The 15,762-nt window shown below is 40.8% G+C and overlaps 1 protein-coding gene across 2 annotated transcripts in view; it reads left to right on the top strand.

Annotated features, from left to right (window-relative positions):
- The first annotated feature begins 3,768 nt into the window (after positions 1-3,768).
- Positions 3,769-15,762, top strand: part of LOC122797136 (serum paraoxonase/arylesterase 2-like) — a 695,627-nt gene continuing 683,633 nt past the window's right edge. For both annotated transcript variants that reach the window (XM_044065936.1, XR_006364032.1), the window contains exon 1: positions 3,769-4,026. In XM_044065936.1, the coding sequence (XP_043921871.1) occupies positions 3,950-4,026 (77 nt within the window). In that variant the 5' untranslated portion in view covers positions 3,769-3,949. The remainder of the gene's footprint in view (positions 4,027-15,762) is intronic.

Below are 15,762 nucleotides of genomic sequence, written 5' to 3' on the forward strand. Positions count from 1 at the left end.
AGGCTTTGAGTCTGACATGGCGCCAGCAACTCTGACCCTGTGGGTTCTGTCACTCAGCCAGTTTGCAACCCATCTTGTAATGTATGGGTTTACATTTAAGTTGATGAGTTTTTCAATGATACCCGGTGAGGTATTGTATCAAAAGCCTTCGCCAGGTCTAGGTAGGCTGTATGGACTGCCTTTCCTCGCCAATGGCCTTGGTGACTGTTTCAAAAGTCAACCAAGTTTAGAAGGCATGATCTGCCTTTGACAAAGCCAAACTGAGTTGGATCCAAAGTCTGCAAGTTCCCTATGTCTTTATTTATGAGATCCATTACGATCCTCTCCATGGCTTTGCAGATAAGGCTTGTCAAGCTAATGGGACGGTAATTTCCAGGGTCGGTGGAGGCACCGCCTTTGTGGAGTGGGACCATAGTCGCCAGCGCCACTCCTAATGTGCGCCATCCGGAGGTGAGACTAAGATTAAACAGCTGTCCTAACTGTGGGTTTAATTCCTCGTTGAGTTCATGGAGCACACAGCCGGGGACCCCATCAGGTCCCATGGATGCTGTGTTCTTTGCCTTGGAGAGAGCAGTTCTCACCTGGGCGTTAGAGATGTTTCGGGGGCTACAATCATTTGGTATAGATATCTCTCCTTTAGGGGAGGGGAGAAGTTTGCACTGAACCTTTCAGCCAGTATGTTGGCAATGTCTGTAGGATCAGTAATCTTCACATCATTTTGAACTAATTCTGAGCATATCTGGGAGTTTCCTCCTAGGTTTCTGACATAGCTAAAGAATGCCTTATGGTTGTCTTTAGAGTCCTTAGCTATTTTTTCTCAAAATTAGTTTTGGATGATTTTATGAGAGCTCTTAGCTTTTACTTATAGTGATCAGCGGTGTCTTACCTTTTAAGGATTTTGCTCTATCTTGTAGTAGCTTTCTCCTTTTGTTGTAGAGTTTGTTTATGGCTGGGGTCCACCAGACTGGACGCTTGCCTTTGGTACAAAGAGTCTTTGTTTTGCTTGGGATTGCCTGATCCATGCAGCCTGCAGGTGCTGGTAGAAGGAATTTGTAAGTGATTCAGCGGTTCCAGTAACGTTAACCCGCTCAGGAGCTTAAAGGAGACCACACTAGTCTTTAGAAGTGTGAAGTCAGCTTTCGAGAAGTTCTTTACTGTGGTCTTTTCATTTCGGGTGGGGTGGGATGAGGACCTCCAGCGAGATTAGTTTGTGATCAGATCTCACCAGTGAGGGGTATACTTCCGGCGTTGAACATTGTGCTCCCATGTTCGTGATGATGAGATCAAGTATGTTTTCTCCTCTTGTGGGGATGGTGACTAGTTGTTCCATGGCATTTGAGTTTATGAATTCCAGGAACTTTTGGGCTGGAGTGTTTGGGCTTGAGTAGTGTTCCCAGTCTATATTAGGGTAGTTGAAGTCACCTAGTATGATGGTGTTCGGAGATACATTTATCCCCTCCAGTGTTTTCAGGATACTTTAAAAAAAAATGAAGGAAATGAACCTAAACCTTGGGGAATTAATAACGCTACCAAGGTTATAAAGAAAAGTTGTTTTAACCTCCTGACACGCCCGATACTTAACACAGTGGAAAAAGTCATAATTGCAGACCTCTACAAACTACATGCCCAACAGCAAAAAGGGAAATATAGTAACTTAACACAGAAAGAGAAGGAGCTTTTAGACCAACTGTGTAGAGATGACAGAATCAGAATTATAAAACCAGATAAAGGTGGGGGCAGTTAGTGCTTTTTAACTCGTCAACCGTCAGATTATTCCAGAGAAATATTTAAAGCATTGAATGACGGTGAAACATACACCCCAGTATCAATAAATGAAGTCAACATATGGTATCAAAGAATAGATTAATTTCTGGAAGAATACATTCTAGACCAGAGAATCTCTCTTAAAAATTATAAAGTTTTAAAAGTACATAACCCGTATATTCCCACCATTTTTGGTATTCCCAAAGTTCATAAAGATTTGGTTAGCCACCCTCCCTCATTTAGACTAATAGAGCCAGCTAGGGATTCTAAAACCTATCCAACTGGAGTGGCTATATACCACTGGTTAACACAAGTAATTAATTAACTCAGTGCCACATTACTTAAAGACTCGTGGGACTTTTTGGGAAGGCTAAAAGATTACATTTGGTCTAAAGACCTGATATTTTTGACTATTGATATAGTTAACCTATTTTCAACAATCCCTAAACAAGAAGGGTTAGAATACTTTTACAACGCTAAGGGTAAAAAATTTCTCTAATGACAAAGCAAGTTTGATAGTGGACATGATGTCCTTACTTTTGGATTACAACTATATTTTCTTTGAGGGGGGAAGTATATAAACAGGAGAAAAAAGTGTCTATGGGGACCTCTTGTGCCCCCATCTTCTTTCAGCTTTTCCCAGTTAGGGGTCACCACAGCAGATCACCTGTCCACTCATGATTGGCAGTGGAGTTTTACAGTGTCAAGTTGCCAGACCAGTGCCCAACCTTCCACAGAAGGCACACACACATATGCCTATGGCCAATGTAGGGTGTTCAATCCACCTACAGCATGTCTTTGGGATGAAACCAGAATACCCAGAGAAAACCGACATGACCACAGGGAGGACATGCAAACTCCGCACAGAAGGCACCCCAACCAAGGATCAAACTAGAAAACCTCTTGTTGTGAGGTGGCAACACTAACCGCTGCACCACCACAGTTGACAATGTAGTGACAATGTAGTGATAGTTAAATGGTGCTGGATGAGCTTGACTGAGAAGAGATACAACAAGAATGTGATTACACTTTATATTCTGAGTAGGGCTCCCAACGTGAAACTTGCTGGGGGCCCTCAAAATGCTAGCACTGGCCCTGAGTGTGATGTCCCTCTTTTGAACATAGAAGCACACATACCTCTCAACTGTCCAGATTTTCACAGAATGTCCAGATTTTTGCCTAATATTTTTGGTCTGTTCCTCATACTTTTTTTTATGTGTGTGTGTGTGTGTGTATAGCAAATCGATGAAGACTGAATTCACTAAATAATGACAGGCATTTGCGTTTCAGATTTCATATCCTTCAGAAAAATGTGTGGTAACGCAAGACCTTTTATTCCAGCAACTTTCTAAGTTTCTAAGGCCAATTGTTAAAATCTGTCCCTACTGTTTGGGGCTTTTTTTGTGGTAAGAGTTTGAGCAATATTAAGGCACAGCATTCTTTATTTAAAAAATCTAAACTAGAAGCCCAAAGTGTGAGAGTGTGTGTGTGTGTGTGTGTGTGTGTGTGCTCACCCCTTTCCGAATCTGGCGCACTTGGACAAAGAAAAGATACTTTGGAAGATCAGGAACGTTTTATTTTCTTTCGTTATTATTAAAATCAGCTGTTGTGCTTCCTTCTCCTAGATCTCCAAAGGTTCTCATAGCTTTCGAGGCTGTCCAGATTTTGACTTCACACTTCAGTTCAAGTTTCTAACAGAATTTGTCACCAAATAAGGGCACACATTTGAGTTGCACTGAGACGACTCTCACTCTCCTAAATGATTCAACCTGCAAGTTCCACAATCACACGTAACCCTGCCACTGTAATAAATCCAGAAAACATGCATGGCTAAAGTCTGTGGCCAGTACTCACCGTCTTGTTGAAAGTCGATAGGAACTAGAAGTACATTTCAATTTACATAGAGGAAAGTATACACAGAAAAGAGAAAGATGGGACGGCCCATTCGGTGATGTCACAAAAATGGGCGGAGATGTTAACAAGGCATAAAAGGCAAGGAGCTCCACCTGGAATTCCTAGAGAGTCTTGTGTCTGGGTTCTTGGACTTTGTCAAATTCATAGGGGTGGCCGTGGAAGAGCCCTTTCTGTTTACAAAGGACCCACATTTTTGTTATCTGGACTGGGGAGCAAACCTCCTGCTGCTTGTACACACTAGTATCACAGAGAACGGTGAACTGCAAGCAATATGGGGAAACTGCTGACATTCGGTGTGGTAGTAGCAGCCCTCCTAGGATTTCTGGGCGAACGGTTTTTAAATTACAGGTAAGCAGTTAACTACTTCTAAAGTGCAACTGCACTCCTCTCAACTATGCTTTAGTCGGTGGCTGGGAACCAAGTTAAAATAATACAAAATACAAAATAAAGAGGTTACAAACGAAACTTAGAGCAGTTTCTTGAAAATTTGCCTCAACGAGACTATTTTTTCTGAAAAATAGAAGGTGTACCTGTCATGTATACGGTCCTCTGAGCAGGTCTCTAGTTAAATGTTGTATTCGGTGCCACAAGATACAAATCATTAACAAGTTTTACGAGGCACACAGCATACGTGTTTGGTAACAGTAGAATTCTCCTAAGGCTGTAGGTAGTTAGGACCCATCTTGTATTTGTACCTCTCAACTGTCCCCAATTTTGCCTCATTTTGTTGCTCTGTACCTTGCAAAGTTTTGATTTTTTTTACTACATCAGAGGATTAAAGTCAGTCAGTGTCGAAAGACGTTACTTAGAAAATGCCTGTCATACCTCTCAACTGTCCCTGATTTTGACTTCGGTTTTAACTCTGTCCCCTCCTATAACTAGTGCCTTTTGGAGGAAAGGTGGATTACACTTGATGAATAATGACAATAATTAGGAGTTATAAACTTCTTTTACTTCAGAAAATGTGTATTAATTCATATGCTCTGATTCTGTAAATGTTTCAAGTTAGTAGCACTAATATTTTAAGTGTCTCTGATTTTTTTCTTGACTTGTCCCTGATTCTGTTGAAATTTGTCCCCAGTTGGTTGAGAGGTCTGCTGTGGATGCAAATCATGTTTGTTCTATTGAAGTTTTAAGTTAGAGTAACACTTAACACTGTGTCTGATTTATTGCCTTTGTGCAGTATCTTTGAGAAGTTGTTGAAGGGTGTAGGTGATGCATCATGATAGCTGCACTGACCGTTACTGCCCTGTGTTACATTGGGTGCATACTATATTGATATTGCCTTTGTGCAGTATCTTTGAGAAGTTGTTGAAGGGTGTAGGTGATGCATCATGATAGCTGCACTGATCGTTGCTGCACTGATTGTTACTGCCTTGTGTTACATTGGGTGCATACTGTATTGATATTGCCTTTGTGCAGTATCTTTGAGAAGTTGTTGAAGGGTGTAGGTGATGCATCACGATAGCTGCACTGATTGTTACTGCCCTATGTTACATTGGGTGCATACTGTATTGATATTGCCTTTGTGCAGTATCTTTGAGAAGTTGTTGAAGGGTGTAGGTGATGCATCACGATAGCTGCCCTTATCGTTACTGCCCTGTGTTACATTGGGTGCATACTATATTGATTTTGCCTTTGTGCAGTATCTTTGAGAAGTTGTTGAAGGGTGTAGGTGATGCATCACGATAGCTGCCCTTATCGTTACTGCCCTGTGTTACATTGGGTGCATACTATATTGATATTGCCTTTGTACAGTATCTTTGAGAAGTTGTTGAAGGGTATAGGTGATGCATGATGATAGCTGCACTGATCGTTACTGTCTTGTGTTACATTGGATGCATACTGTATTGATTTATTTGCTTATTTTTCTTTATTCGATCACATTTCCTTCATTTATGAGTTACAGTACCAATGAAAGCAGCGTACTTTAAAAGACCAATTACTTAACACTGTTGTTTTATAATGTGGAACAAATGAGCAAAATGCGGAGCAGTTGGCAACAGCTTCCTGAGAAGCTCACATAGGATGCTTAAAATGTGCTATTTTTGTTTACAAAAAAGTCATTTTCATGAATTAATATGATTCAGTCCTTCTGAAGTATAGATATAATGCATCTATGTTTTTCTGTGTGTTTATGTATATGTGTATTCAGCATTTTATGTGTTCGCCCCCTCCCCTTTAAAGATTTGTAATCCTCAGTGTAATAGTTTTGTATAAATGCAGCATAGTCTGTGTTTGTTGTAATAGGTAAAATTCTGTTTGGATTGGTATACCATTTGTAACTACACGTTCTGCCAAATTATTTAGTCTAACATGTATAGAAGTTCTTGATCAATGGAAATTGGAAATTCTCCTACCAGCAAATAAGGGAGAAAAGGCTTTGTATTGAAATAATTACAAAGTTTAGCATACTCATTTCTGTGAGGATGGTTTTCCCAAGTTTATTCAAAGCAGTTTTCAAAATAAATTCATGCACAGACTGCTGGGCAGGGTTTGAACCCAGCCACCGGGGATGCATAAGCCAGTGCATTTCTTTGTGTTGGTCCCAAGACCGGATAAATTGCGAGGGTTGTGTCAGGAAGGGCATCAGGCATAAAATTTTGCCAAGTCATACATGCAGAAAACAGTACAGAAATACATACCGGATCGGTCGAGGCCCGTGTTAACGACCACCACCAGTACTGTTGGCCAGCAGGGTGCTGGCAAAAATTGGGCTACTGTTAGCTGAAGGAGGAGAAGAGGGGGAAGGCATGCCCAAAGGCAGGTAAAGGCTAAGACTGTGATAGTGAAGGTCGGAACTTTGAATGTTGCCAGTATGACTGGTATTGGGAGAGAGCTAGCTGATTATGATGGACCGAAGGAAGGTTGGTATATTGTGTGTGCAAGAGACCAGATGGAAGGGGAGCAAGGCTAGGTGTATCTGAGGTGGTTTCAAATTGTTTTATCATGGTGTGGATGGGAGGAGAAATGGCGTAGGCATTGTCCTGAAGGAACAGTATGCTAAGAATGTTTTGGAGGTGAAAAGAGTGTTGGATAGAGTGATGTTTATGAAGCTGGAAATTGATGGTGTAATGATGAATGTTGTTAGTTCATATGCTCCACAAGTTGAGTGTGCGATGGATGAGGAAGAAAAATTTTGGAGTGAGTTGGATGCAGTGGTGATGACTGTACCCAAGGGTGACAGACTGGTGATTGGAGCAGATTTCAATGGGCATGTTGGTGAAGGGAACAGAGGGGATGAGGAAGTGATGGGTAGTATGGTGTTAAGCAAAGGAATGCAGAAGGTCAGATGGTAGTGGATTTTGCGAAAAGGATAGATATGCCTGTGATGAATACGTATTTTAACAAGAGTGAGGAGCATAGGGTGACATACAAGAGTGGAGGAAGATGCATACAGGTGGATTATATCTTGTGTAGAAGGGCCAGTCTGAAGTAGATTGGAGACTGTAAAGTGGTGTCAGGGAAAGTGTAGTTAGGCAGCATATGATGGTGGTTTGTAGGATGACATTGATCAGGAAGAGGAGGATGAGGGTGAGGGCAGCACCAAGGATCAAATGGTGGAAATTGAAAAAGGGTATTGGTGAGGTGATGTTGAGACAGGCACTGGGTGGCAGTGAAGAGCTACCAAATAGCTGGGTAACTACAGCAGAGCTAGTAAGAGAGATGGCTAGAAAGGTGCTTGGTGTGACATCTGGAAAGAGGAAGGAGGACAAGGAGACCTGGTGGTGGAATGAAGAAGTACAGAAGAGTATACAGAGAAAGAGGTTGGCGAACAAGAAGTGGGATTGTCAAAGAGATGAAGAAAGTAGACAAAAGAGAGAGGTGGCTAAGGGTAAGGCATATGAAGAGTTGTATGAAAGGTTGGACACTAAGGAGGGAGAAAAGGACCTGTACCGATTGGCTAGATGAGGGACTGAGCTAGTAAAGATGTGCAGCAGGTAAGGGTGATAAAGGATAATGAGGGAAACATACTCACAAACGAGGAGAGTGTGTTGAGCAGAGGGGTTGATGAATGAAGAGAATGAAAGGGAGAGAAGGTTGGATGATGTACGGATAGTGAATCATGAAGTGCAGTGGATTAGCAAGGAGAAAGTAAGGATAGCTATGAAGAGGATGAAGAATGGAAAGGCTGCTGGTCCAGATGACATACCTGTGGAAGCATGGAGGTGTTTAGGTGAAATGGCAGTGGAGTTTTTAACTAGATTGTTTAATGAAATCTTGGGAAAGTGAGAGGATGCCTGAGGAATGGAGAAAGTGTTTTGGTACCGAGTTTTAAGAATAAGGGTGATGTGCAGAGCTGTAGTAACTACAGAGGGATTAGACTGATCAGTCACAGCATGAAGTTATGGGAAAGAGTAGTGGAAGCTAGGTTAAGAAGGGAGGTGATAATAGTGTTCAGCAGTATGGTTTCATGCCAGGAAAGAGCACTACAGATGCAATGTTTGCTCTGAGAGTGTTGATGAAGTACAGAGAAGGTCAGAAGGAGTTGCATTGTGTCTTTGTGGTTTTAGAGAAAGCATATGACAGGGTGCCTAGAGGAGTTGTGGTATTGTATGAGGAAGTCGGGAGTGTCAGAAGTATTTTAAGAGTGGTACAGGATGTGTACGAGGGTAGTGTGACAGCGGTGAGGTCTGCGGTGGCAGTGACTGATACGTTTTAAGGTGGAGGTGGGATTACATCAAGCATCAGCTCAGAGCCCTTTCTTATTTGCAGTGGTGATGGACAGGTTGACAGACGAGATCAGACAGGAGTCCCCATGGTCTATTATGTTTGCAGATGACATTGTGATCTGTAGTGAGAGTAGGGAACAGGTGGAGGACACCCTGGAGAGATGGAGATATGCTCTAGAGAGAAGAGGAATGAAGGTCAGCGGGACTAAGACAGAATATATGTGTGTGAATGAGAGGGAGGAGAGAGGAATAGTGAGGATGCAAGGAGTAGAGGTGGCGAAGGTGTGGATGAGTTTAAATACTTGGCGTCAATGGTTCAGAGTAACGGTGAGTGTGGAAGAGAGGTGAAGAAGAGTACAGGCAGGATGGAGTGGGTGGAGAAGTGTCAGGAGTTATTTGTGACAGACGAGTACCTGTAAGAGTGAAAGGGAAGGTCTACAAGAGGGTAGTGAGACCAGCTATGTTATATGGGTTGGAGACAGTGGCATTGACAAAAAGGCAGGAGTTTGAGCTGGATGTGGCAGAGTTAAAGATGTTAAGATTTGCATTGGGTGTGACAAGGGTGGACAGGATTAGGAATAACAAAAATAAGAGCACTGACAGTACCACAGCTGGGAGATTTATTACAAAAATTAAAGAAAAATCAAAACAAAGTTGCAAAGAATAAATCCTTACAAAACAGTGGTAAGCACTTTCAGGAATCCACCCCTTCATCAGACAATAGTTAAAAATCCCATAATTCATTAAATACTGGAGGTTAGTTACATGATGTTTCAAAATTTCAGTTGTACCCAATAAAGACATAGCAATTAGTGCATCAGTACATATTAGTACAGTTATGCAATTAAAGAGACCATACACTAAGAAATTATAGCTAAGATAAATAAGAAATGTGTATAACTATATATATATATATATATATATATATATATATCTATCTATCTATCTATCTCGATCTATCTATCTATCTATCTAGAGATAGATATAGATAGATATAGATAGATATAGATAGATATATATATATATATATATATATATATATATATATATATATATATATATATATATATATATATAAAAATATATATATATATATATATATATATATATCTCAGACAATCTAAAATACAATGTATAAAATATATAGAAAATGTATTGTAACATATTAAATTTCTAAAAATTCAAGAGAATCAATGTTTCAAAAGGTCGAGCTTTTAAAAAAGGTTTTTAAGTGACACCATTTGATTCAGCCCTGGGGGCTTGTCTGCATTAAATCTAATAATCCATCACTGCTCAGCAGCTTCTGTATCATTAGATAAATTACCCCACCTTAATTTCTCAGACAAGATTTGTAAAACCAGAAATTTAAAAATATGTTCGGGTCCTGTATTCATGTTGTGCATAGCAATCGCACTATTCTCCTTGCAATTCCTAATATCCCTATAATGTTCGAGGATCCTGTCCTTCAGGCATCTATTGGTCTTGCCTATGTAGAAGCTGTAGCATACTACACAGCAGGCGAAGTAGGGCGAACGGAGTGGGTAGAGCCAAGGAGAGGAGGATTGCCTCAACACACAGTGGATTTAAGAAATAGGCAAAAGAGCCTATGTCAGGCAGGTTTGGGTGTACTGGGATGTACTATGGGCTTATTTTAAAACCAAGGGCCAAAATAGTGAGGGGAGTCACTAGAAAAGTAATAGTTGCAAACACAGTCTGGTTTATAAGGATATATGGTCACAAGAGGAAGGGTGATACTGCCCCCCTAGTGGCCAAATAAATAATCACAACCGAGTTGCGTAATTGAGGAGAGTAGGGGTTACAGGGGGAAGGAGACTGTTGCAGGCTGCTAGGTACGCACAGAGGGGCACCACACTCAGTAGAAATATTGTACAAACACAGTAGGTAAGACTCATACACTTTAAGGTCTTTGGGCAGTGGCGTGTTACATCGGTAGAACACTTGTGTAGGATTCCAGTTGGCTTGATAGTCAGAGATGGTAAGTCTGGCCAGTACTGTGGAGTACCACCTTGAAAGGTGGGAGATGCAAGACCGAGCAGGAGCGTTTCCCAGAAGATGTTTCCGCATATGTTTTTGGGTCCTGATATAATGAATGCTGTTCCTAGCCTTCTGTCTTTCAAAAGTTTTCCTCTGTTTTAAAAATGCTCCTCTTTTCAGTCTTGTAAATTCATTTTTGGATTGCAGACAAGTTCTACAATGACTTAAGTGCTGATGGCATGACAGCTCCAGCATGTTACAATGATTGCTGTATTGAGTTGTTCTGTATTGAGAGTTATAAAGCTGAAGTATATTGGCTTCTCGTTTTGAGAGAAGAGCCCCAGTCAGCTGATTTTGCATATGCGTGTACAGTGACAGGAGACGAGTGCAAAAGAACCCTTTAAATAAATATCGGATCATCTTCTCTCTCTATCCCAAGAGGTTTATGTAAGTTTGCTGTACCTTCTGGGCCATTACTTTGTGATGGCAGAGGGGTATGTGTTTGGCATTGGTTGTATGAGCTGTCATATATTGAGACACCCAAGATGGACAGGTCATGACAGAGATCTGACTAAGGATGGTCTACTGCAGAAGGTAATGGCAAGAATAAACAATGACATCTTTGGGAATTCATGAGCTAAAATAGACTGGAATTTGTCATTTCCCTTCAGGTAATCATCTGATCTTTTACTCTGGTCAAAAAACTTGAAGAAAAATGTAGTAGTACTTGTGGTGATAGGTGAAGGCTGCCAGCCTAGCTACATAGAATTTTGTAGATAATTCTGTCAATTTTGTAGATAATTTTGTCAAAATTATTAATGTAAGCCACAGGCTTGTTCTCTTAAAAATGTGAAAAGACTATTGGATGTTGAACTGAATAAAATGTAACCGTGCACTCTGCTGTAAGAAAGCTGATTAAGTCAAGCATTATAAAATTATTTGTCAAAACCCGGAACCGAGATGTCTGGATGAAGGAATTTTTGCTTTTGTTTTGAGACTAGAGTTAATGGCTAGAATTTACATGTATAATTTCTTTTATTGCTGTGGCTTCCTGAGCAGCTACAAGATCAAAAGGGCTGTTCACCTCTGAGTTTCTGTTAGCCTGGGAACCCGAAAGAAATTATATAATCTGAACTACCACATAAGCGGTAGTCAACTTGACACAAGAGTGTCATAAGAGACCTGTGGACAGTAGTCTCTCCTTTGATAATCACATCACCACAGTAGTCAGGAAATCCTTCTACGTGGCACACCTCATCACAAAGGGTTTCTCATCCAGGAAAAAAGAGGTCAATTGTTCCCCTCTACTCATCACTCAGACCCATTATAGAGTACAACACCCCTTTTGGTATGTACCTCACAAGACCTGTACAACAACTGGAAAGGCAAAGAGGATTACTGGCCACAAACAGATGCCCTATGCAGACCATCTCAAAAAACTCCAGCTTTACTCTGTTGCATATCGCCTACTCGGAGGCGATCTCTGCCTAACATAGAAAGCTATGTCAAACCCAGAGCTGTTGGACATGCTCCACGTAATGAAATCCCACTCCCTCTGAGCTACACGCTTTAGGGACCTAAACCTGGTCACCACAATAAACAGAACATGCTGGAGGGATAGATTCCTGTCTCAGACTTCCCATACTATGGAACAAACTACCTATCTATATCAAACAAATTTCCTCATTAGCAGTCTTCAAGAAAAATCTTGATTGGATGGGAGATAGGAAATTCACCCCAGGGATCACTTCTGTGGCTCTGCTTGACAGGGGCACAGGAAAATAATTTTCTTGGGTGGCAAAGGCCAGGGTACCATTTGGCTGGGCTTGTGTAGGCCCTGGGGCCAATAGCCTGGTGCCTACATATGATAGGAATCCGTGGTACTGTTTTTATCAATTTAAGGACAGAAATAATGAGAGCATTGGAGCATTTGTCTTGAACATCCAACTCACCAGCACTCTGCCTGTGTTCTGTATGTGTTTATTTTAGAATTATGTTTTCTCTTAGATATAGCTAGGAACTAGGAAGATTAGATTATTGATGTCAGAACTTTTCTATTGTATTATTTTAAGTACTTTTCTGTGATCTCTGAACTCGTGACTAGCACTGTGTAGTAAGAAGCATTGTCTTGTGTTTTTATTATTTATTATTAAATATTTTTAAACCTTCCAACTGTGGCTATTTTGTGTAGAGGTAATTTAAGCTCCAGAGTACATTGCATGTATATAGTGATACTGGCCAAGCCACTCCAATAAGCCTTGACTGTTCAGTTGCACTTGCCAGTTGGATAATATCACACAGTATAATTGGACACCCTTTCATAAGGGCCTTTTAGTAGCTGATAAATATTGGTGGGTGGTGGCAAGTGGTACTATAATGTAGTGTGGGTAACCCAGGTGTGTCTCTGTGGTTGCATTCAACTCTTATCTCAGTGTGTGTCAGCTACTTGGGCAGGGACACAAAGCACTGGTTGGACAGAGAGGGTGCTGGAGGTTTTAGCTTACCCACTCGACTGAGATCTGGACCGTATAGCTGTGCCAGTGGGGAGTCTTGTTGGGAACCTGAAGCGAAAGGGAAAAAACAGCCCCAGACTGACTGTGATCTCTGTGTGCTCTTAAGAGAAATTGTACTTTACTGTGTGTGTGTATTTATTATCCTTTCCCTATATGGACGCCCCTCACTGGTGTTAGTGGTGAGGATTTAGGCTCCTTGATTGCTGAGCCAGTGCACAGATGTCACAGTACTCATAATTAATATGTGTATCTCGACCACTGCTTTTTACAACCCCAAAAATGATAGAATGATATAGGTAATATTGTGGTTATTCAATGCCCCTCCTAACCTGAGTTCAGAGCAGTCTGTGTGAAATTGTTTACAGAAACCCTATACAACCATGTAAGTGGCTGTATTGAAGCTGCTGTACATAGTACAAATGAGCCAAAAACATACCACACTGTTGGAATCCTAACTTTATTAGGGTATATAATAAATGGTAAAAAAGATATGGCTTAGCTCAGGTAGATCAACTCCTTTAATGATAGGGCCTCTCTCACTAAACTAAGCAGGAAAGTAAGTGACTAATAATTCCAACAAGGCCAATTATGAGATCAAAATAGCCTTGCATACTAAAACAACCACAAGGTCATAAAGAGCTATGTCCCAAACCTGAAAGGCAGCACATAGTGTGCTACACTGGTGGTCATTGATGCCTTCTTCACTGAGCAAAGCAGCATTCAAATTTGCTTGCTGACAAATTCGGCTCAAAACTCCACACTCCCCCTTGCCACCCCGCATGAAGTACCCAACTAGCATAACATCCCTGACTATTAGCAGGTCCTTCCAGTGCTTGCTAAGGCCAAAAACACAGCTGGACCCTAACAATATCCCTGGATGAGTCTACTTTAAAATACCAAATTACCATAACGTTAACTTGCAGAACGTCGAGACGAAAACCACTGTTTTACATTAATGAATGCTCACATCATTGTAAACTTTCATTGCAAAAGGCAGTTGGCCAACATGGTGACCTTTGCCTTTTTCTCCACTGTAGTGCGATCTTGGAGTTGGTATATTTAATTAAGGTGGGGTGTGGGGGGTAAAGCCTCCCACATGGGTGAGTATTATTTGCTTTGTTTATTTTTTTTAATGTACTGTTGGCTAAATGTTTACTTGCGTGATGAAAACTTACGATGATGTGAAAGTTCATTAATGTAAGTTTTGTGGTTTTCATCTCCACTTTCTGCAAGATGAGGTAATTCGCTGTTTTAAAGTAGATCCCCCAGGATACCTCCTAAGTAGCTTGAAACACGACCTATCATTACCACCTGAGTCACTTTTCAACTATAGCCTCAAAATATGCTTTGTACCTAGAGAATGGAGGACTGCAGTTGTTATCCTACTTCACAAGGGTGGCTCATCAGCTGACCCTGGAAACTACAGATGTTTTAGTCTGACTAGTCTAATATGCAAAGCCATGAAACAAATTATCATAGAAATGATCAACAAAGACCTAGACAACCTTCAGTCACTGAGCTCAACCTAGTTTAGTTAGGAGAAGGTCATGCCTATTAAACCTGGTTGACTTGTTTGTGAAGGTTATCAAGGACGTATATAATGGGGAAAATGGTGCACACCACCTACCTGGACATGACAACCTACCTGGACATGACTAAGGTATTTTGTACAATATACCATTTGGGTATAAAGGTAGTTGATTAACTCACCTAACTGGCCATAACCCTACATAACTTGCTGGTTCACAGAGAGGACCCAGGAAGTCAGGATTGGTGATGCCACCTCCACTAGGAGACAGGTCACCAGTGGGTACCTCAGGGCTGTGTGCTGGGGTCGCTTCTGTTTGGCATCTATTTTTTGGAGTTGTTAAGGCTAGTAAATAACATTAAGAATTTACCTTAGTTGCCCTCGGTCAGGAACAACATTTCAGGATGTGAAAACAAATTTTATTTAACAGCGCGGGGAGACTACCTTCATAGAAATTGGTAAACCAGTCTCAATGAGCAAAGGAAACTGCATCTTTTATACATTTTCTTATTAATTCAACGATTCTGATGTTACAGTAATTTTAATGAATCAATGACTTTTCAGTCCTAGTCTCACCTTGGACTTCGTGAACACCTTATTTTACATGACCCACCTGCTATGAAACTGGAAATTTAATATACACTTTAAGACTGATCTTGTCCCGTAACAAACTTCCCCCTTGACACTATTAATGTCATACAAGACATGTAATTTATATTTTTATTTTTCCTAGCGTAATGAAATAATCTTCAGTGTCATAGCATTTGTCTTCTGTAGTGATAGAATTTTTATTGTCTGGTATGTGCAGTAGCATTTCAAGTGCAGGCGAGGTTAAACATCTTGTAATTACAGCATTCAAAATAAAAAATATTAAAATGATCAAAAATATAATAAAGAATACGATTACAATACCTTGGACTATACTAGTTACCAAAAACCCTGCCCAACCATCCAAAAAGTGTCCATTGCTTTGATGTGCTGTCCAAATCTTTGACCCTTTGCTCCATGAAATTTGCCAGTGTGTCTTGTCCGTCATGATAGTCACTAATATATGAACAGCAACAACTTCCTATGCCTGCACATGACCCCCCCCCTTTTGCAGCAAGCATATCAACTGCCAGTCGATTTTGTAACACTACAGTTTGCATTTCAGTCATTTCTCGATTTTACCACCCTGATGTGATGCAAAGTTTCGTTTACCACCTCCTGAAGAATTTGAGCAAGCATAGTGATTTTGTGCATTGTCCTTTGCACTCCATACCCATGAGTAAAGACTGAAAATACTTGCTCTGTCCAGTGGATTGCTCACTTATTTCTCAGTCTACCTGCTGGGAGGAGTTTTGAAATGCTGAGTAGCATGAGTCGTATAGCCCAC

Source organism: Protopterus annectens, chromosome 3.part0 (genome assembly GCF_019279795.1).
Source record: "Protopterus annectens isolate FY-2018-M chromosome 3.part0, PAN1.0, whole genome shotgun sequence".
Taxonomy (NCBI): Eukaryota; Metazoa; Chordata; order Ceratodontiformes; family Protopteridae; genus Protopterus; species Protopterus annectens.